This window comes from Poecilia formosa, unplaced genomic scaffold (genome assembly GCF_000485575.1).
Source record: "Poecilia formosa unplaced genomic scaffold, Poecilia_formosa-5.1.2 Scaffold20, whole genome shotgun sequence".
NCBI lineage: Eukaryota > Metazoa > Chordata > Actinopteri > Cyprinodontiformes > Poeciliidae > Poecilia > Poecilia formosa.
In genome coordinates, this window is record NW_006799959.1 from 2082264 (window position 1) to 2104312 (window position 22049).

The window sequence follows — 22049 nt, forward strand, 5'->3', positions numbered from 1 at the left end:
GTTTGACATCTAATTTGTCTAATAAAATATCCACTTTCACTCGCCAGAGGAAACATGAAACAAACCGTACATAACAAACTGCTTGTTTAATCTTTGCAAAACTCTTCAGTGATGACATTCTGAAAAATATTTATTCTGCAGTGAAAGTTTACCTTTAAAAGTAGGTTGGCAGTAATGTGAGCAATTTTAATCAGGGTTCAAACTACTGCACTGAGGAAAACAGGATTAAAGCAGAAGACTTTGTGCTGCTCATGTTCACTGGAAAACAGTTTATCTGCTTAAATACGAGTAGATAAACGGCATTAGCAGTCAAAAGGATTCTGAGGAAACTGGGTGTGAATGTTTATAAATCGCCAGATAATCACCTCAAAAACACAAAACTTATAAAACATTTATTAACAGTGGGCCTACCTTTGACAAATGCAAATATAGAGATACTTTAAAAGCTTGAAGCAAGTTGAAATCATAATATTTATAAATTTGCAACTTTGTAAAATTTGCAACTTTTTAGTAATAATGGACTTTATTCATCAGTAAGTCAACAGAAAGACGGTTTGTGAATGGCATGGTAATTTTTACCAGCTTTTTTCTGAATTTGTTAGACTGAAAAATCTTAGTTCCTATAAGAAAAAACATTTATTGTTGTTACAGAAGACTTCAGGAAAAAAATGTAATTTACAGTTCTCATAAAAACTGGTAGAATAATTTTAATTCCAATGTGTGTTTGGATACGGAAGCCCAGAAGGATCAATAAAATGTAAAGTGACAAATGAGTGACAAAAAGGCTTAACGGAAGTCATGCTAAAATAAATTATGCTAGCAAGTTCATCATAAATTTTGTTTTAGCAAAATTCTGTTGTGACTTTTTGTTTTTGTGTTGTGGATTTTTATTGTGTTGTAGTCTATTCTGTTTTGACCCTTCTGGGCCACCATATTTTTGACCCATTCAAACACTTTTGTTTTTTTATGGAAGCCAGAAACTTTTTTTCAGGTTTTTAATGTAGTCGGTGTTAAAAAAAGGCTATAACTAGTTTTTAAGCCAGAGAACCAACCCAGTAGTTTTGTGAAAATGGTTTTTACAAGTTGTAGCATAAATGAGTTGGCAGAAATTTAATTACAAATACTGCATCATAATTCCCTCTTGCAAACTAAGAAATGAGGTCTACCAATGAAAAAATAAATAAATAAATGTGTTTATATCTACACAAGTTTGCCTCAGAAAGTGAACTCTTTCGGTTTTTATCTATATGAGGCACGTTTTAAAGTGAGAAAAGTAAAGTGCATCTTACTGAGCTTGGGAAATGGAGGCAGGTGTGAAAACAAGTCCCAAAAATGAGAAAACCCCAATCAAATTTACATTTCAGCTCCTCTTATTTCCTTACGGGATGTCCTAACAACTCATATAAATGTTCCTCTTGATCCAAACTGGCTTGAGGACCAGAGAGACTGAATTAAAGCGGTGAACTTTTCCTGACGACAATTTGTACGTTTAAATAATGCAACATACGGTTATGTTAATTTTACCGTAACAGATTCCTTCCTGGTTGTAGTATCCTGCGCCGCATTCGGAGACACAAACTCCGTCTTTGAGCAAAGCGGCCGGATCGGAACATGACAAGCAGTCCTGCTGCGTCGGTCCGCGGCATTCAGAACATGACGCGTGGCAACCTGCATGACGGAGAGAGGACAGAAACGGCTTAACGCGGTGGAGAATGTTGTTCCAAAGGGCCAGAGCAGAATATACACAAAAACAAAAAACACAAAGTCTGGAGTTCATGATTTTACACAACACAGGAGGAAATCTAATCATCAGATACACTTCAGTCAGGTAAATGAACATTACAAAAGAATATACACAAATTTATGTTCAAATGTGCATTTATACATGTGTACAGATACTGGTTCCACAAAACATATATACATCTACATAACAGTATACGCTTTTATTACTTTACATTTTAAGGTTCTTTTAAAGCTCACTATAAACAGCATAATTTAAAATCATCCTTCAAGTCATTAAATAGTTTCACGATTTTTGTTTCGTCCTTTCTACATCATTATTTCCACTATTTTCATATAAATAAAATCTTTAAAATATGAAATTATTGCTTCTTGGAGATGATTATAATTTATATCTGAGCTAGGTGAATTATTGCACAATATTCCATGTGACATTTACACAGATAAAAAACATCTGTGTATTATTCCAGTAACGTAACTTTAATACTACACAAGACAGATCACTGGTTGGGTGGAGCAACTACATAGTTTTGATTGTGACAGGGGCTTATTGTCTTTTTTCTGTTTTCTATTTTAACATTATAGATGTCGAGATTTATTTATTCTTCAGATATATTTGATTTAGTCAAGAAGTTGTTTCTCCAGACATTTATTGGTGTATTAAGTTCTCTTAAGCTGTTCTTGACAGTTGGTGGTTACCGTAGCAACCAGTAACTGACAGCTCCTCCCCATTTTTTCTGTTGCCGTCGGTAACTGTGTCATGTTTTGGGATCAGCTTTGTGTTTTCTTTGCACTTATTATATTTTAACATATTTTAGACAAACTTAATCATATATAGTGTTCCATGAGTAATTTGTATATGTTTTTAATTGTTAATAGTGTTGTGCATTTTAGCTATGTTTAATTTTACAACTGCTAGCTCCCGCTAACACATGTTAGCTGCTGCTAACTGTTGTTACATAGTAATAACAAAAAATAAGTACAACTGTTTTTTTCTCATTTACTAACCATATTTCTGTATTCATCTCAATTTCAGATTAATCAGAACCACAACCATCCAAATGTTTACTACTAACATTTAATAATAAACTTTGACTTTAACAAACAAAAGCTTTTCTTATTGCTGACATTTTTCTCGAAGTCAAAGTCAAAAAGTTAAAGTCAATCGTTTTCTCGAAACCTCAGATTTCAGGAAAACGATTGAAATCAAAGGTGAAGAAAAGGCTCTCTGCAGTCACACTGATGTATTTTCTATGTGTCAGTGCTTCTTATATGTAATAATCTCTTATTTGAAGTCATAACAGCTGCCAGCACCGGTTGCCAAGGCGACATACTTGGGTAACCCTTGTTATACTAAAAACCTCAGAGCAGAACCTTATTTAACATCTGTCCACTGACACAGTTGTCAGACATTTAAATTATCCATTAAGCTTGAATCTCAAGGAATAGCTGTTGATTTTCTTTAATCACAAACATTCAAGCTAAACACAGAAAGCATCATATTTTTAAAGACCAGCGCTGTTTGGGACATGGAGAAGGAAAACTTCAACGTGGCTTTTGTAAAGCATTTCTGGGACGAACAGATGTATATTTTACCTGTTGTGTGCATGTGATATAGTTGCCAATCTAATCTTTTTCTAGCAGCTCAGAAATCAGGGAAAATGTGACAAATAAACTAAAAAAAAAGACACTTGAAACTTTAATTTCATCAACCTTAAGCTGCATGTTTTAATCTGATGCTGTGCTGCAGAGGATAATGAATCAAGATAAGACAAGTTTCCTTCCTTGGGTAAAAAAGGCAGCTAAATCCAATTAATAGATCTCCAGGTTAAATAAAAGCCTTTATAAAATGGAGATTTTGGCTGATTTTGTTTTTTCCCCCCAATTGGCTTACTGACGATAGTCGGAGATTTAGTTTGAATCTCTTCAGAAAGATTGGTGAACAGAAACTCTAAGGAAATCAGGAATAAAATGACGACACTAAAGGTTAAATATAGGTTAAAATATAAAAAAAGAATGACTGGAGCAAAGGGGGAAACTGAGGAGCAATAATTAGTGAAGCAAGCTCAAAGAGACAGGAAAATTCACCCGAGGAGGGTGTAATTAATTAAATCGGTGTCATAAGAACGGCTGATAGAGATCTTAATTAATCTGAGATTCCAGAACAGAGGCCAATATGTATCTGAGAAATTATTAGACAGGAGTGAAAAATAAATCATCCGATCCCTGCTGCTCTGCACCAACTGTCCTCAGGAAACAAAACTCATTTTCTTCTTTGTTGCGATTTTGGAAACAACCCGCTGAAAGTGTGACTGTGACTTTCACTGTTTGGTGGAAACTTCAGCTGCATCCCAAAAAAGGAAGAGGAAAGGAGTTAGTATATAATACAGATGAAAAAGCAAGGTCGTGGAAACTCCAGGTAAAAGCAAGCAGATCTGTGCACACGTCGTCCTTGCTGCAGACAATATTTAATAATTGATGACACTTGGATCCAAGCTGGATCATCTTCAGGTCAAAAGTTTAAAGAATAAAGAGCGTGTCTGAGCATATCGCTTCCATCGGGAGGCCTGATCTGAAAAAGATCAAAGTTTAACAAAGATCTTGTCAATAATTAAGAATTATAAGCAGCAGGGCATCATGAGATTGGAGTAAGAATCATCCTCTCCATTTTCATTAGCTTTTACAAAGTCATCCTGACAGGCTGCATTACGTCTCGATGTGGAAATGCAGCACAATAAGCTGTGAAGGAGACTGAGGGCTTTTGGAGTGCAGGGGGCGCTATTCTGCTCTAATGTACAAAAAGACAGCGACATGTGCTGGGATGATTAAAAAACAAGCAAACTAAAAATAAAAACACTTAACCTCAGAAAACTTATGTGTGCAATGCCAGCGTGTTGACTATGGTGTTTCATCTTTTCACTTGCTGCTTTCACATTCAATAGTCCTGCAGACTCGGTTCAATTCGGGGGAAAACTTGCGACACTTGTTACATTTTCAGCTGTACACACTACACTGTATCAAACTGTTGATTCACAGTTCACAGTAGGATTTTCAACTTTGTTTGGTGCACATTTCTTTTGGAGATTGACGTGAAATCTTTACTGAGTTTCTAGAGAAGTGATTTTATCTTAGAACCTGAAACAAGCAAAGGTTAGCCCTCTAAGTCTGAGGAACAGCCACCAAAGACAAGGTGCAACAAAAAGAAAAAGATAACAATTCAAATCTGGTTGGAGAAACATGAGGTTTCTGTTAATCAAACACCAGAAAATGTTCAAGGAGAGTGTTTAACTGAAATTCATAATTTGCCTCACTCTTCTGAAAAAACAACAAGTCAAGCAAAATTTAAGGAGTCTAAACTGGAATATATCAAAGTACAGAAATACTTAATGAAACAGCTTGATGAGATGTTCGATATAAATAATAAACTAAATGCTAAACGTAGACAGCAAAACGATCTGATAAAGAAAATACTCTCAGAGAGAAGACAAAGCAAGAATTCAATGGTTTCTGTTGAAATTCAGACAGATTCACAAGACAGCTCACAGCAGAAAGTAATCCATAACCAATCTGCTTCAGTACAAATGGAGATGGATGTACAGGAAACCAGCGATCAATTCAAACCAGTTCGTCAAACCAGTTCGACGCGAACTGAGATGGATGTGCTAGAAAACAGATGTCACTTGAAACCAATCTGTCGAACGATTTCAACCCAAACCGAGATGGAAACGTTTCTGGAGCAAACAGTGAACAAGACATTTTAGTACCAGAAACAGTTGGGGATCAGACAGCCTCCATCAAAAATCACATTAATTTGATTGAAACAATAATCTGTAGCCCCCAGAAAATCTCTAAACGTAATGATATACAGAGTTTTATGGGTGTTGTCGCTATGTTTTGTATGTTATTAACTGTTATTCGTGTTGTGTATGTTAGCTAGGTCTCATTTTATGACTGCTAACTGCAGCTGACTGTTCTCAACTAACTGCTGGCTCTTAAGTGTTGCTAGCTGCTGCTAGCTCTTAGCTGTTGCTAGCTGGTGCTAGCTGATGCTAACTGCTGTTAGCTAACGGTTAACTGTTGTCAGCCACTGCCAATTGCTGTCCAATTGCTCATTGGTAGGTATTTTTCTGCAGTTTGTTTAGAGTTATTTATTTTATTAAATGTATGGAGGCAGAAGCTGCTGGATTGTTAATCACCAACTTGATTTCATCTTTTGTTGGGATAAATACAGTGAACCTGAATGTGTCTGTCTTGAAGTCAACCTGCTGGACCTGAAGCGAACGCAGAAGAGTAACATTTAGGACTAAAATCATCTTGTATCAGTTTTTTCTTATATTTCTTTTTATTTTGTCTATTATTTTTCTATTATTTATTTTGTCTATTACTGTGCAAAACTATAACTGTACATAAATAGTAATAAAAAAATAATTTTAACTGAAAGTTGAGAAAAATGTATGCTCGACAGCTAAAACAATGACTGGAAATGGATGATTAAAGACGGGGAAACTTTTCTTTGTGAAGGAGTTGCAGGGAAAAGAAGCAAACCTTTGCAGTGACCTATAGATTAACAGGTGAAATGGATTCAGCTCCTGTGTTTTCCCCATTATCTCAGGACATCTCTCTGTTTTTGAACTTCTGCACCTCTTTAACTTCCTCCTCCCATGATGAGCTCTATCTTGGGCTTTTCTTTCTGCCTCCTTGTTCCTCAGCTCCTCAAACGTCTTTCTCTTCTTTTTTTCTCATGTTTAATATTAATGAAACCATGAGACGTGCATGAGATATAGAGTAGGTTTCACGATTCGCTCTCCAATTGTTTTAAATACCATAAAAATCCTTTTAATGTCCCACTCACCCCCAGATATTATGGAAACTATTCCTCCAAAAACGGTTACAGCCAACAAGAGGATTACACCTCCTTTACCTTGCTCCTCTCAGGAAAGCAATTTATTTTTCCGGGCAGCCTGAAGCGCAAAGTTATCAGCAAATGTAATCCTGGAAGGCCAGTTGCCAAAAAAAATTAAAAAATAAAAGACTCCCCGCCCCCTCGTCTGCATGAACAGGGCCAGGTTGGGATGGATGCGCGGTCACACGGTGCAGTGGATAATCTGTGCTTTGCGTCCCCACGGAGCTGAATCGGGACACAATTACCACGCTGCAGAAACGGTTCACATCTCCCAAACCTCCAGTGAGAAAGCCAGATGAGATGAGATATTCAGCAATTAAACCAAGAGTGGAGAAAGCAGATTTGGACAGATAAAAACCCTCTGAAATTAAAAAAAAAGCAGAGCTGCATCTGAAAATCTGATGTTGGAGGGATCTCAGGAGTGAAATTACATTTGCAGTTTTTTTTCTGTAATTCATTCAACTTAAATTAGATTCATCTATAAGGCAACAAAACAAAAAGCTCCCATAACACATATTCTTGTATTACTTGATAACAATGGAACTAATTTCAGTTTAGTCAAGACTGTTGAGAATAAAGAAAAGTAGATAAAACTGTCTCTTTAGGCAAGAAAATAAGATTATGATGAAAGATTTTAAAAGTTTTTAGACTTTAAACTGAAGCGTGCTATAGTTAAGCATTATCTGTCATCAAAACAAGTAAAATACAAACAATTGTAAGAGAAAATCTATTTATCCACTTAGCTATTTTATAGATAAAACATTTTTATGCTCAAAATTGATGAATTTATGAATGTATTGTTCGATAGTGAGGTGAGGCAGTTTATGCCAGTTTACAAGGGGTTTTTCATGGCTTTGCTAACTGAAGAGCTGACGGGTCACTCGGTTGGCCGACCGTGACATCTGCCGCGCTCTTCCTGAGCATTGCCCTGGAAGTTAAACAGTTTAATCTAGTCAAAAATCAAGCAAACATTGTTGCTTCACTCACCCTTGTTTCTAGTGCAAATATCTTATTACACTTCAAATAAGTCAAAACTAACTTACAAGTATCTTTTCGCCAAGATATAGGAGCTTGTTTTAAGTAAATAATTCCTTAATATTCGCTAAAAAGTGTCTGTTACAATGGAAGACAGTTTACTTATAACAAGATTATCCATCAACATTAAGGAATTATTTACTTAAAACAAGCTCCTGTATCTTACTGATAAGTTAGTTTTAAATTGGTTTCGTCTCCAGTCAAGTTTACTAAGAAATTTGCACTAGAAACAAGACTAAAAATACTTGGTAGGATCATGAGTTTTTGCAGTGTGTCTATATTATTTAGTATAATTTGTAAAGAAAAGAACGTGGATTAGACCCACTGTTTTTGTGTGCCATGCACATGCAGTACACACACGGGTCAGGTGCAGTGATAGTTTTGTGCGTTTCCTCCTATAACATCTTGCAGGCGCCCCTGACAGCAGCTGCAAACAGCAGCGGAGAAGATTCAACACAAAGCCTCCATCATTTTTCGCTGACCTCATGCAGATGAACTGAAGCTCTGGTGAACTCGCCGTGTTTAAAAAGCAAAGTTTTGCAGCAGCACCCTGCTTTTCCGGGTGGTCCGGGTCTGCTGCCAGGAAAAGTTACCATCTGGCGAAACATCTCAGGAGCTCATTACCACCGTCAGCTCCCATCCCCTTTACCTCCATCCTCAAACCCTCCTCCCATTTTCTCCAGCAAGAAATCCGCTCAGGCAGAATTGGGCCTGATGCTTTTCACTGCTGCATCTGCTGATTTGCAGTCGCTGTGATTGTTAGTCCCTCTTCTTTTTTTGTGTTTGTTTCATCCTCTGGAGAAATTTGTAGGAGAGAAAAAAAAACAAGGGATTTTTGTTCCTGTTAAAGCCTGTTGGAGATTAAAAGGAATTGGATGGCTGGCTGGCAGGATGAACCCCACAAAGGGTTTGAATTACAAAAACCAGCTCGGCGGTGCAAATTGTTCTTGTTTTTTTTACAGTATCAAACCTGGATGAATGCAGAGCAGGTACAAGAGCTGGGAGCAAGTCAGTGTTTTGCAAGTTTCAAGTCTTTATCCTCAAGTCATGAGTCAAGTCTCAAGTAGAGACAGACAAAAGTCGAGTCAAGTCCCAGCTGTACATGCCTGTCACGATAATATTGCTGGACGATAAATTGTACCAGAAGCTATTGCGATAAACAATAATATTGTTTTCAGACAATTTTCAAGTATGGCATAATAATTAAAAAACATATTCTCAAATATCAATACACTTTAAATGTTAATGAGGATTTAACACTGGAACTGGAAGGCATTTTAAATAAAATTTTAAAAAACAACAGAAGTAATAAATAAAATGAATTATGAAGTCTCTGTAAACAAAATTGTCCCCCAAAAGAAGAGCTAGTTGAGACCAAAGCTCCAGACTGAAGACTTTTATCATCCAGTTTTTGGTAGAAAGAGAGAAAAGAGAAAAACAATAAATCATGCAAGTGGAAATTATTGAGTTTGTTTTAATTTATCGTGCCATCACTCATGCCATCATTTATTGCAGCCGGCGTAGGTAGATGAGCGGACATCTTGCCACAACAACCACCTGATTTTCCCGTGCTGCGTTCAACACATCGGCTGTTATTGTGGGGAAGACATGATTAATGCTCTATATGTGCATCCTACAATGGGTTGCACAAAAAGCAGGACGGAGGTCACCCGGCGTGTCCACCGAGAATTTGCACAATGTGGAGTATTATTCAGAGTTCCTGCATTAGCTGCTGCAGTCTAGCCAATGTAAGGCTGCTTATTGAGTGTGAGCACAGGGAGGTCTGCAGTTATTAAGGAGAGAAACGGAGCTGCAAAACCATTCAATTCACCATGTGGTTATTCTCTGCTCACACACCCACCCTGGGTCATTTTATCTCTACATAGCATCTGCAGGGATGCCACTAATCCGCTTCCAGTACTTCAACACACAAACAGTGTTGTTGTTACTGGTGTGTAAACAACAATTAGCTTGATTGTCTCAACTCTCAAGCCGCATAAAAAGGCGTATCTGAAATTAAAACTGCCGGAAATGCTGGATGAAACATTTATCTGATGGCTCATTCAGCATCTGAATTCCAGTAACAAACACATCAGTGTTTTTCTCACATCAGATGTCGACAGAAATCAAAACAAATTGAGTCACAATTAAAGCTATGGGAAAAAAAACTGGAGTGATAATTGGAATAAATTAAGAAAAGTTTTGCAAAAACAGATTTAAAGCCAAGAAACCAACTGAAATCAGTCAGTATTTAGAAAGTGGTTCTGCTGGAATGTCTAAATAACATCAGCTGGTTTAAAGGTGACCTTTTTCATTTCCTTTAAGGAGGTTAAGATCAGCCTTTAGAAAACATGTTCACTAAATTTTTTGCACAAAAACATTCTTGGATAATGAGATTTTAATTTACTCAGTTCTGAATACATTGAGCTGTTTCAGGGCCTCTCGTCACTTTAAATCCAAATAAGCTGCACCTGGCCACGCCCCCAACTCAACGTTTACACTCGCACATGAAAATGGCTGCTGACAAATGCTTAATTATACAGCTACACCGATTTGAAAGGCAGAAGTGGAGCCTCCTGCACAACCACCAAGTATACATCAAGTGGCTTTTGAATTGTAAGTCAACAACAAAACATTTGTCTTTTCCAGCAGCCACTGACACTGTTTGGTCAGTGATAAAACCAACTGACCAAACATGCTGTAGGTTAGCTCGGGTTGCTAGGTAACGGGCTCGGGTTGCTAGGTAATGGCGCAGTGTGGCTCAACAATCAGGAGGTTTTTGTTTTACACAAATCAAAACAAAGATCTTGTTACTGACCTGTAAAGAAGGTTGTATCTTTAATATGTTTTTTTGGTCAGTTTTATGTCCGTTTGAGGTTTTACTAAGTAGAAATGACATTAAAGTCTTTATACTCAGCCTCATCAAAAAAAAGGTCTTTTGACAAAAATCTGACCTTAAATCACAAAAGTAAATCGAAAAGTTGGTAAAGAGAATGAAAGACATAAAGAAACCAAAAATACAAAAACAAACAAATGCTTTCTCCAAACTGTTCGTAGTTTCCTCTTTTCTTCCAGCAGAAATGAAACCTTATGTAACTTTCAGAAGGGCCAAAGTGCAGCAACAACCCAGCAGGCCCAGGCTGAAAAAGTACAACTTCTTTAATCTGCACAATACTAAAGCAATAATACTCGGTCCCCAGAGGGAGCTTTGCCCTCCATCGCTCCCTGAAAAATTCAGAGCTATTGTAATACCCCATTCACTGCAAAGAAAGACTTACAAAGTTCATTTAAGGAAACAAAAATGCAAAAAAACAGACACAGCCGCCCCCAAACGTGCTGCTTAGAAAGCAACAATTTGAGCTGAAAGGAAATTAATATTTGCATGAAATGTCAGAAGGAGAGAATAATACTTAAGCCTCTGACTGAAACACAGTGTTTACGGCTCTGCTTATCAGGACTGAGGCCATTAGAGGACAGGATGTTAGTGAAAGGTTCATGTGTGTCTTATTAGGGAGGTCTGCAAAGATAAAGCCAAGAAACGACACTCTGTGGTGTTGATCTCATTTAGAGGCACAGAAGTGAAAAAATACTGAAGTTTACTGTGCAGTCAGAGAGGAGAATCTTTCAGTGTATATCGATTTGATTCAGAAACTATTTTTCTAATCAAACGGTTTAGAGATTGTGTCTAAATTATGTGACTTGACGAGAGGAAAAGACTGTCAACAAAACATGCATGAAATTACATCAGTTTATATTTAAGCAAAAATAGGTTTGCACTGCAAAAACAAAACAAAAAAAACACATTTTACCAAGTATTTTTGGTTTAGTTTCTGGCGCAAATTTCTTAGTACACTTGAAATGAGAGGAAACTGATTTACAAGTAAATTTTCAGCAAGACATAAGAGCTTGTTTTAAGTCAATAATTCCAATATATCCATGAAAAAGTTCTTATTCCATTATTTAACTTAAAACAAAACATTTTTCCTGTAATGAATTCAGTAATCTGCCAGTGGAATTAGTACAAATATTAAATAATTATGTACTAAAATAAGCTCCTATATGTTGCTGAAAAGTTAGTTTTGTCTTATTTATAAGATATTTGCATTAGAAACTACAACAATAATACTCAGCAGGATTTTTTTCTGCAGTGTAATTATGTAAATTTAACCTACACTTTGCTTTTTCTTGCATTGTGGTGGATCAGCATCAGATGTTGTGGTACTTACGGCGACAGTGTGCGTTGTCGTGCTGGTAGGAACCAGCAGGACAGGAATCCAAACACTGGTCTCTGTCTGGGCCCAGTAAGGGCAACTGGGAGCCACAGGACTGGCAATCCCACCGACTGGAACAGGTGGCACAGGACTGTGGGCAGGCTGAAGGGAACAAGAAGGGACGCGATCAAAAAGTTGCTTTAGAAATAAATTTTCTGAGCAAAGCTGAGCTCTGGAAATGGATGCAGGACTGAAGCAGGAAGCATGTTGTGAATTTCACACGCAGAAACCCCGAGGGAGACTTTAAATGCAGAGTTTGCTGGAGGGTTGTCACATTGTTAAAGGGAACATGGAAGAAAAAACTGGAGACCTCAGCACAAATCCAAGTGAACACAGTTTTCCCCTAACATCCAGAGAAAGGAAGCAAACTGAAATGTGATTTTAGTGTTTGCTGTGAGAGAATGAAACAAGAGCAGGAGCAGATTTCTCTTTCTGCTGGGGGACTCAAGTTTTGTGTAACTTTAATGAAGCTCTGCAGGTCCTGGCTTCAAAGGAAATTAACTCCAAAGGTGAACAATCTGCTTAATCCAACAAAACTGTGAACTCAAGAAAAAGAAAGAAAGTTAGGAACCAGAGGGAAAAGGTCCGATTCAGATATAATTTGGGTCAGGGGAGGTAACTGACTCCAAGTGCTTTGAGCTTTTTATCATTTATTTGTTGTTTATTAACTTAGATCATGGACTTCTTTCCATGTGTCAAACTTAAGGTCTGGGGGCCAAATCTGGTCCACCGGAGCTTTTTATGTGGCCCTTTAGACTCCAAATTACATCAATTAGTCCCTCCACTTTTTCCACAAGTCTGCAAAATCCACACTAAGTCAACTCATTATTTTCTTATTTTTGCTGCAAATGTTTCTTAAAATTGGCCAGATATTTTGAATGAGTGTCTGCTGCCTCTGCCTTCCCGGATGTCAAGTACGTGACCGGTAATAGAAGTCACCTTTAACATTAATATAATAAAAGTTCCCTACAAATATTTCTTAACACCACAAAATCTGTGATTTTGATTTAAAAAATAAAATAAAATAAATAATAAAATCCTGGATGGACTGACCAATGTGAAAAGATGTTCAATATTATTTAGAAACACTTATTGAATGCTGAAACAAGCAGCTATTTATAGATATTTTAACAGTTTAGCAGGTTTTATCAATACGTTCCGTCCCGCCTTTTAAAAACATTCAGAGTTTTGATGTGGACTAAAATGCCTTAGATTATTATTCTCCCCGTTTCAGTTTTTCCCCTTTGTTTAACCTAATCCGGATGATGTGACTGTATTTAAGGTGATTGTAATCGTTTACTTTGATTCAACTTGCAGCTAAAATTTAACAACCTAAAACACTGCAGCAAGATTTACACAGACCATGAACCTCTGAGATAAAGACGTTAACTGGGAGGTTTGTGGTTCTTTACCACAATAAACTCACATTCTGAATATAACACTGAGCTGAGGATATGCAGGAGGAGGGAAAATGCAAAGGAAAGTTTCTTTTCAAAGTAGAATAGCGAATACAAAACTAAATCCCCTTTAAAGCAAACAGCCACCCACACAGACAGATAGCAGGGGAAAAGGAGAAAGTCATGAGGATGAAGGATTAGAGCGAGGAAGGTAAGAGGAGAAACAGAAAACGAACACCCTGAGGAAACATGATGAGAAATTTAAAGGGAGGAAGATTTGATCTCATTAGAGATATGAAGCTCTGCCTCGTCACCGTATGTTCGCCTACATCTGCTCAGACACGAAAACATCAATATTTAGTTTCACACACTTCAATAAAAACAAAAAGGAAGCAGAAAGGCATTTAATACTTCTAATATCTCTGTTTTCAACATGAACACATACTGAACCACGGCAACTTTTACAACTTTAGAGGGAAATTTATAACAAGGTCAGAAGCTCGACCTAAATAACTCTTTCCTGATGGCTGATTTTATTTAGACAGACTAGAACAGAGCCACACAAACTTTTTGTACCAGAGCTGAAAGTGTTCAGGCGACAAAATATTCTTACACTGCAATTAAAAATGAATGTTTTCAAAGCCTTATCCATCTGATAAAGTTTTTATTTTCATATTGGAAACCGTTGGAGTTCCTCAGGGCTCCGTATTCGGCCCCAGAGAAGCTTGGAGTTAATCTAGATTCTGTTTTCAAAGTACAGCTCAGAACAAGCCACTGGATCAAGAGGAGAGGTTCAATTATAGTAGTGACTTTTCAAACTGGATGTCTAAACTCAACATGTACACTTACATGTAAAAATGGCTGCAAACAGAAGCACAATTATACAAACGTGCATCTTAGAGAAGCAGAAGTGGAGCCTCCTGCACAACCAACAAGAATACAGCAACTGGTTTCGGGATGGTAAATCAACAACAAAACTGTTGTCTTTTCCAGTAGCCATTGTACAGTGCACCGAGTGGTATAACCAGCTGACCAAACACGCTGGAGCTCAGCTTGTGTTGCTAGGTAATGGGCTGAGATTCGCTGGGGTTGCTAGGTAACGGCACAGCGTGACTCAACAATTGAGAAGATTTTGATACAGCTCATTTTCCAGACACCAAAAACCTTTAAGTTACTGCCAAAAAATGGCTGGATGGTTTATTAAAAGCATTTGGATTGTTAAAAAATGTGAAAAATGTTAATTTTGCATGTTAAGACCCTTTTAAAATTCACATTATCAATAAGCTCAGGGTTCATGTTTTTTTCATTTCATGTGCAAAGTCAAAAAAATCATAGAATCAAACTTTTTTTTTTCAATCCCAGCCAGCCATTTTTTATTACTTTTAATAATTTTAAAGAGGAAAAACGGAAAGTCTTCAGTTTGCTGACAAGCATTAACAGCTATAGCTGCTGATGAGTGTTTTCTTTTTCACACTTGGCTCTATTATTTCACATCTGCATGTAAAAATCTGTAGGAGGCAAACATCTCACTCATCCAGAGAACAGATGAAAGGATTCAAAGATTATAGCAATTATTGGTAAACAACAACTATAAACAGAAGCTGCATCCAAACTGAGTTTTGGTTTAAACTAAAACATACTTACAGAAGGTTCAAAGCTCTCAAAGCTATTAATAATATTTGTTTCTCATATAAATTTAATTCAGACCCTCATAGGCATTATTTTTATCTTCTCAGCACAGAAAGCTGTCGGGTTAGTCAACACATTTGTGAGTTTGTGTCTTTCGTTAAGTAATTTACACGTTTCCAGAGGTGCCATGTTGATGCTGGTGGCTGGTAGTAGTAGATAGATTTACCCGACGTTTAATTATATGATAGGTGAGATGCTGCAATTTTATCCATCAGCCGCCAATGCTGCGATGGAACGATAGCTTCCAGCGGCCATTTTGGCATCCATATATTTACCCATTCAAGGGATTCCTGTGCAGGAGTGATAGTTTGTGATTAGCAAATTGCTCGGTGCTTATCAGTAATTGCTCTGTAACAAGATGCCTGCAGCTTAAATATGGCAGTCAGGGCCGAAGGCTTTGGTTGTGAAGCAACAATGTTTGCAATTTCTGTCTTTTCATCAGCACAGCTGAAGCTGTAAACGAGTCCATCTGGAACCTCTTCATCAGTCTATTTAACAAACCGACGTGCAAAATTCACCTTCTGTATGTTTTTATACTTCAATTTGGGCTTCTACTGCTTCTAACGTTCAGCCAGGAACTTTTTCAGACAGGAAAAACTGTCTGAAAACTGTTAAGCTCATCACTAGGCCGGTCACAATAACAAATTTTACTGGATGATAAATTGTCCCAGAAGTTATTGAGATAAAAGACAATATTGTTGTTTTGACTCCATCTGCAAGTAACATAATGGTAATAAAGGCTTAATAATGCAAGAATATTTAACACTGGAGCTGGAAGACATTTTAAACATCCAAAAATAAACATAAACGACAAATAAAAACAATTACAGTCTCTGTAAACAAAAAAACCCACCAGACTGAATACTTTCATCAACCATTTGTTGATAGAAATAGAAATGAAATGAAATGAAATTAAATGAAATTTTATTCGAACATGATACAAATATAAAAATAAAATAGTGCACAGTAACAAGAAGTGCATAAAAAAGAAGAGAAAATACAGATTTTTTGTTTCAGTTAACATATCATGCTCAAAATAGAGAAAAACAATAAATCAATGGAAATTGAGCTTGTTTTAATGTATCTCTTTAATGACCATATTCTTAATTTCCGTGCACAGCTGCATTTGAAAGAAAGACAACATTTGTGAAAATGTTACCTGCACACACTCGTCCCTCGGCGGCGTAACCCTCCGGACAGACGGACAGACACCGACCAAGATGGAGGAAAGCTTTGGGGTCTCTGCAGCTCTCGCAGCGCTCCGGAGTCCCCAAACAGGAGAGGCAGTCTCCATGGCACTGAGCTGTTAAAAGCACATTTCACCGACTTTATTAGGCAGAAAATGCATGTGGCGGCGGCCATGTCTCACTAGCTAAAACATTTCTACATGATTAGAGACAGACATCCAGCCTGACATCCGTAAAAATCACGTCTTAAATCAGTTCCACCAGGTTTTAACGGACTTGGGGAAGATTTAATCGTCTGTCCAACTGGGAGTTTCAGAGAACATCTTCTGTCATCCAGCAGATCCACCGAAGCATTTCATGAACACTGTAAGCGAAGTTTCAGCTCACACCATTTCCCAGATGATCCGTCATTTTGACAACAATATATGAGCCCTCATAAGTCACCTAATATCGTCTGGTATTTTGGAAATATTCAAGTGTTAATGAGCAAATAAAGAAGAACCAGAACATCTGTCCTCTCTTTTTGTCTATTAATTTTAGATTTGTACCATATAGAGAGGACAAAAACCAGAGGCATACTTTCAAACACTGTTTATTATTATAAATCTGCCAATGGAAGAAGTACCTTTTCACAAATATTAAGGAATTATTTTACTTATTTAGAATAAGACTCTATAGCTTGCTAAAAATAACTTTTAAATTAGTTTGTGTTATTCCAAGTTTACCAAGATATCTGCACAAGAAACTAGACAAAAAAAACTTGGTAAGATTTTGTGTTTTTGCAGTGGGAACCTTCATAGTCACATAAAGACGGTTACAAAGTCGGCCTTCTGTCACCTGTAGAAGATTTTCAGGATTAAAGGACTAATGAACCAGTAAGATCTAGAGAAACTCATCCATGTGTTTATCTTTAGTCACATCGATTACTGCAACAGTGTCTTCACAGGTCTGCCTAACAAATCAATCAGATCCAGAACGCTGCTGCTGCTGCTGCTGTTCTGACTAAAACCAGGAAGACAGAGCACATCACCTTAGTGTTAAAGTCCTTCACTGGCTCCCTGTAACTCAGAGAACAGACTTTAAAATACTGCTGTTAGCTTATAAATGAATGAACGGCTTAGCACCACAACACATTAAAGATCTGCTGTTGTCATAGCAACCTGTCAGACCTCTCAGGTTCTGGTTCTGGTTCTGCTCTGCATCCCAAGAACCAGAACAAAACATGGAGAAACAGCATTCAGCTTCTATGCACCACAAATCTGGAACAAACTTCCAGAAAACACAGAGTTCCTTTAAATCTAGACTAAAAACACACCTGCTTAGAGTTGCTTTTGAGACACAGTAATCAATCAATCAATCAATCAATCAATCAAATTTATTAGTAGAGCACATTTCAGCAACAAGGCTGTAATGTGCCTTGTTGCTGAAATGACTTTCTATACAAAGTCATAGAAAAGACTGAGTGTATGTTTTTTATTTTTGTCTTCTGCCTTGTTGCTGAAATGTGCCATACAAATAACTGAGTAATATTGTTGATTATTGCAATTGTGGAAAACTAACAGCATAGAAAACATTTTAATCTTCCTGTGAGGCAAAGAAACTATTCTGAATCTCGTGCTGATGCATTTAAAATGTTGTTTCTCTGAGTGTCTTCTGAAATGATTTGCCTCTTCAGCATCCGAACGTCATGTGCAAATTAAAAAACCGCTTTGTCACCGTCATGTTCTCTGAATAAAAGAAAGGGAGAAGGCAGAGATAAGACCCGTCCAATCTGGGTTGCAGAACAGGCAAATGAAAGCAAGGGCTTGTCAAACAATGTGCGATGCCGTTTCCACTTGATTTCACAGCGACCGTATTGAGAAAATAAAACAGCAGACTGAGAGGACCGATTAATGTGACAACTGCAGAGCGAGACAGTAGGAGGAGAGGAAGGAGGCAGAAAATGACAGGGGAAAATAAGACAAGGAGGAGAGTTATAGCAGGAGAGACTGTGAGGGCGTGAAAGTGGGGAAGGAAAGTTGAACATGAGAAAAATGAGATGCTGCTTTAATCCTAACGACCAATAAGACTGTCAGCAAGCCAGAACATACTGTTCTAAGTATCTCCATCACTCTTCTCCTTCTCCAATCTGCCACGTTTTTTGTTCCTTCGACTTTACAGTTTCATTTCATTCCAGCGTTCATCTTCTTTCCATCTGCCTCTCATCTCACTTTTTGACCTTAAATTTCACCCTGAGGCCAGACTTTTTATTGGAGATAAGAGAACTGCAGGAGCCTGTGCAGAAAATAGCGCGAGAGTCTGTGAAAAATGGGAGCTTTAAGATGCTTAGCAGTGTTTGCTCTGACCCACTGACAGATTTACTGGCTAATATGAACACAGCTAAACTGTTTATTTCTCCGCTCAGCTGTGGCTTTTGGTAATACACTAATTTCTTGCCTGAATATAGTCTTTATATCATGAAATCTTTTTTTTCAAACATGTCATTTTATGCATATTTACCACTGGAAACAAATTAGCACATTTACATAAGAAGCTCCACTTATGGAGATGCAGGATCATTTTTGTGTTTGGCTTTGATGCTGCATAGCGCTTTTGTTTTTATCACAGGCTTAATAAGCCAGAATCCCTGAGGTACAAAACTAAAAAGACCACAACAGATAACAGCCTGTGATGACACGTAAAGGGAGGATTCTTGATTGCTACGGTAAAATGGCCATTGTTGTTTACGTGTTTGATTGCTTGGAGAGCTTTGACCTTCAACAACTTGCCCTCCACTCTTCACATCTAGAAAAGAAGCCAATTAATAACTGAAGCCAAAAAAAGCTGCTCCATAATGGAAATCCCCCCTCCTGTCTGCAGACAAATTTCCAGTGTAAGAGAAAGTTTAAAGGAGGATTAAATCCATTTAGCTCCTCACTTTGTTGGTGAAAGTATTGGTGAAATGGATAAAGTCACATAACCGTGCGCTGGTCTCACATTACAGTCAGAGAGCATAATTATCAAACATCTCAGACTCGCTGCAGGGAGTCGAAATCAGAGTCAATCAGTCCGACTTCAGAGGGGAACTTCAGACATGTTCATTAAAGTTTCTAGACTTTCAATAAAGTAAATCAAGACTTTTCTCTCCTTGACAATCAGACCTATCTGGAGAAGTAATGTATGACCAACACAAAGTGGCCCATTTCTTTAAAATGGATGATAAATTACACTGGTTGTTATATATTTTTAAAAAGTGTGGCATTAGCACTAGCATTAGCATTAAGCTCCTCTGAGTCAATCATTTTTAGATCCACTCTCCATCTGGTTGAAGCTTCTGCGGTTTGAACAGTTTTTGACCCTAAAAGTTTTCAAGTCCACAGGTATATAAACTATCTGTATGACTGCATGTCTGCAGCCATTTTTACATGTTAAATGTTGAGTTTGCTGGTTTGTCCAATAGCAGCTTATTTGGATTTAAAGTGACAAACCGTTAATGATGAAAGAAGCTTAAAATACTAAAATTTGATTTATCTGAGAATGATTTTGTGCAACTGAACATGTTTTGTGTAGACCATATATCTATCCTAACATGTTCAAGGAAGCATGATAAGAACATTTCCACAGATTCTTTCACAGAAGTGAGAGGTGCTATTTTATTCTGGCCCATTTTCAACACATTAACATGCTTTCATCTAACGCACTGCATGCATCTTTAGGGTCTAAAGGTGAACTTACTCCCCTTTTACACCCTTTGACTGAGTCTCTAAGTGTCTCCTATATGTAGCTCCATCCATTTTCACACCAACTCTCAGTGGGGAGGCTGTTTTCAAACTGATGTGCTATATAACATGTTCTCCGATGTACGTTGGCTGGAAAAGTTCAGAGCTCATCCGACCAAAAGAACCTTCTTCAGCTTCTTTGCTGCATCTCCCAGAAAGAATAACTTTGATTCTTCCTTTTCAACAGAGGCTTTCTTACGTTTTCACCTCCACAGACTCTTCATGTCCTCTGACCTCTTGACCTCTTTCCTGAATAACGTTTTCCTTTTCCGCCCGTCAAACCTGATCTGCTCTGTTTTTGGACGACTGATTGAATCTGTTTAATACTTCTTAAGGAAATTAGTTGCACTGGTTCTTAATTAGATACATTTGAGAGAAAGAGGCAATAAAATTACACATCACACTTCTCAGATTCCTTTTACTATAAAGCAGGGGTGTCCAAAGGGTGGCCCAGGGGCCATGTGTGGCCCTTTGGCTGATTTTGTGCGGCCCCCAACTGCAATTCAAAAATGATACAAATTTGGCCCATAGATGGAGGTGGAGAGTAAAATTATCATCAATTATTATTAATTTTCTTACAATATATTCACCTTTTTTATGACTGAGCTATAGGAAAAGGTAAAACTACGTTTATTCAGGTTTTTACTGAAAAGCGACCAAAATGTATTTTTTGTTAAACCTGACTAAATATTGCGAGCGTTTTGAAAGAAATGCTCTACTTATTACTCAAAATATTATTCAATCTATTATTTCTTTTAATACAGCAAACATGCAAAATCTACTACAGCATATCAGGGCCGTTGAAGACACAAAGCGAACATAAATATCTGGGAAAACTTCAGAAATTTCAACGTTTTTTCTAGAAAATTTTTGAGATTAATCACTAAATTTCTGAGTTTTTTTGGCAGAAATTTACTCCACCTTTTTTTCCTGGTCTGTAAAGCTCCTAATTGTTAAAATCCCTTTCTAGCTTTGGATCTAGAATAAATTAAAAATAAAAATTGGGCTACTGTATGTGGTTGATTTTAGTTTGTGTGTTTTTGGCCTATGTGAGGAAAACTTTTCACACCTCTAAAATAAAGTATCGTTTTTCTTCAGCTCATCGATTCTGACATATTTTGTTTTGGTCCCAATAAAATGGGACAAAATGTGTAACATTAACAGAGTATGGCGACTGTTTCTGCTTGAAAAGATGTTCTTGTTTAAAAGGACAGTGCTCCACATTAAAGAGAGCAGGTCGAAGCCTAACAGCACAGAGCTCATATTTACATCTTTTCCCATGAGACATGAACGCAGCATGACCCTCAGGTGAGAACTGACCAATAGGAGAGCAGATTACTGACCTCTGGGCCTGAAGTCGGCCCTTGATTAATAGACTGAGCAGAAGATTTATGAGGAAGAGGGAAAAAGACAGAAGGAGGTTGTGAGCGCATGTCTTTTTCTATTCTTTGCCACAAAACAATAAAAAATCTTACTCAACACCACACAGATAAACTGATGGAGGATTTGTTTTCCTCTCTGGTTTGACACCCAACTGTGTTTCCAATGACTATTTAATTGCGTAATTTGACATTTTGGAAATAAATCTGCTGAATGGAAACAAGCCAATTTTAAAAAGTATATTTTTTTGGATGAAAAGTGTTGGTGCTGGTATGATGCAAGTTTATTTTGGTCGCATCAAAAACAACTTTGATAGAAAATCAACAACCAGATGTTGTCACTGGCAAAAACCACGACAACAGAAAGTCAGTCGGAGGATGACGACGCGCCATGTTTTTATGATTTATCGGGTTGTACATCTTTTCACGTTGATCAGGATTTCACAAAAGATTTTGCTATTTTTGTGCTGATTTTTTGGAGCTAATATAAAAATATTTTCAGTATTTATGCTTATGCATGACATTAATGTGACTTTTAGCTGCCTGCCACATCAACGACTGGACATGAAGTTAGGCTGAGGTAAGCAATACTGCCACCTGCAGGTGGGAGTTAGCATCACTTACACCAACGTATTGATGATTTTAACAATGGTACTTGATAAAATGCAATATAATGTCTAAGCCAACAGA

At 37.4% G+C, this 22049-nt stretch overlaps 1 protein-coding gene across 1 annotated transcript in view; it reads right to left on the reverse strand.

Moving 5' to 3' along the window:
* The window catches only part of fras1 (Fraser extracellular matrix complex subunit 1), a 242457-nt gene that overhangs the window by 118960 nt on the left and 101448 nt on the right, over positions 1-22049 (reverse strand). Inside the window, exons 12-14 of the mRNA XM_016669157.1 lie at positions 16195-16338; positions 11905-12051; positions 1525-1668 (exon numbers count right to left, since the gene is read on the reverse strand). Of these exons, the coding sequence (XP_016524643.1) occupies positions 1525-1668; positions 11905-12051; positions 16195-16338 (435 nt within the window). The remainder of the gene's footprint in view (positions 1-1524; positions 1669-11904; positions 12052-16194; positions 16339-22049) is intronic.